General features: G+C 48.6%; 1 protein-coding gene across 1 annotated transcript; it reads left to right on the forward strand.

Moving 5' to 3' along the window:
• The first annotated feature begins 7 nt into the window (after positions 1–7).
• LOC107682481 (cytoplasmic dynein 1 heavy chain 1-like) lies at positions 8–465 on the forward strand. The gene is made up of 2 exons (XM_016478702.1): positions 8–173; positions 244–465. The coding sequence occupies exons 1-2, from the start codon at positions 75–77 to the stop codon at positions 463–465; spliced, it is 321 nt and encodes a 106-aa protein (XP_016334188.1). The 5' UTR covers positions 8–74.
• Positions 466–808: the final 343 nt, after the last annotated feature.

Raw genomic sequence — 808 nt, forward strand, 5'->3', positions numbered from 1 at the left:
TGTCATGATGAAATCACAGTCGGCTTCATTCTAACACACTGTTCCTGCGTCCCAGTGACTCCATCCGTGAGAAGATGAAGAAGAACTACATGTCCAACCCCAGCTACAACTACGAGCAGGTGAACCGGGCGTCTCTGGCCTGCGGGCCGATGGTCAAGTGGGCCATCGCTCAGGTACGACACTGACCGCTGAAGCTCTGCGCGAGCGCGGCGACTCGCTGCTGATCTCTGGCTCTGTGTTCAGCTGAATTACGCAGACATGCTGAAGCGGGTCGAGCCGCTGAGGAACGAGCTGCAGAAGCTGGAGGACGACGCTAAAGACAACAAGACGAAGGCCGAGGAGGTGGAGCAGATGATCCGGGATCTGGAGAACAGCATCGCACGCTATAAGGAGGAGTACGCCGTGCTCATCTCTGAAGCGCAGGCCATCAAAGCTGATCTGGCTGCTGTGGAGGCGAAGGTATGACCACAACCACCGATGAGATGAGCACATTTCAATATTGCTGCTCCTTAGAGGAAGTGGTTTATTCTGTTGTGGCCATTGAAAAGGTTTTTAATCAAGTTAATCCAAATGTAATTTAATAAAATGTCTTTTTAATAACTTAAATCTGGTTTTAGATATGAAAAGAGCCAAAGAAGCTGGCGTGGTGTTCACAAATCAAGCCAACTAACAATGCATTTCATTTGTTCCTCATTTGAAAGTTGAATACAACATGAAAACCTCTCGAAGCACGTTCACAGAGCTTAGACGGGGAAACCCGTCTTCTGGCTAGTTGTAGTATTCTCTGAACAGCTGTCTGTTAAGCTTG

Source organism: Sinocyclocheilus anshuiensis, unplaced genomic scaffold (genome assembly GCF_001515605.1).
Source record: "Sinocyclocheilus anshuiensis isolate Anshui unplaced genomic scaffold, SAMN03320099.WGS_v1.1 C32252186, whole genome shotgun sequence".
Lineage (NCBI taxonomy): Eukaryota > Metazoa > Chordata > Actinopteri > Cypriniformes > Cyprinidae > Sinocyclocheilus > Sinocyclocheilus anshuiensis.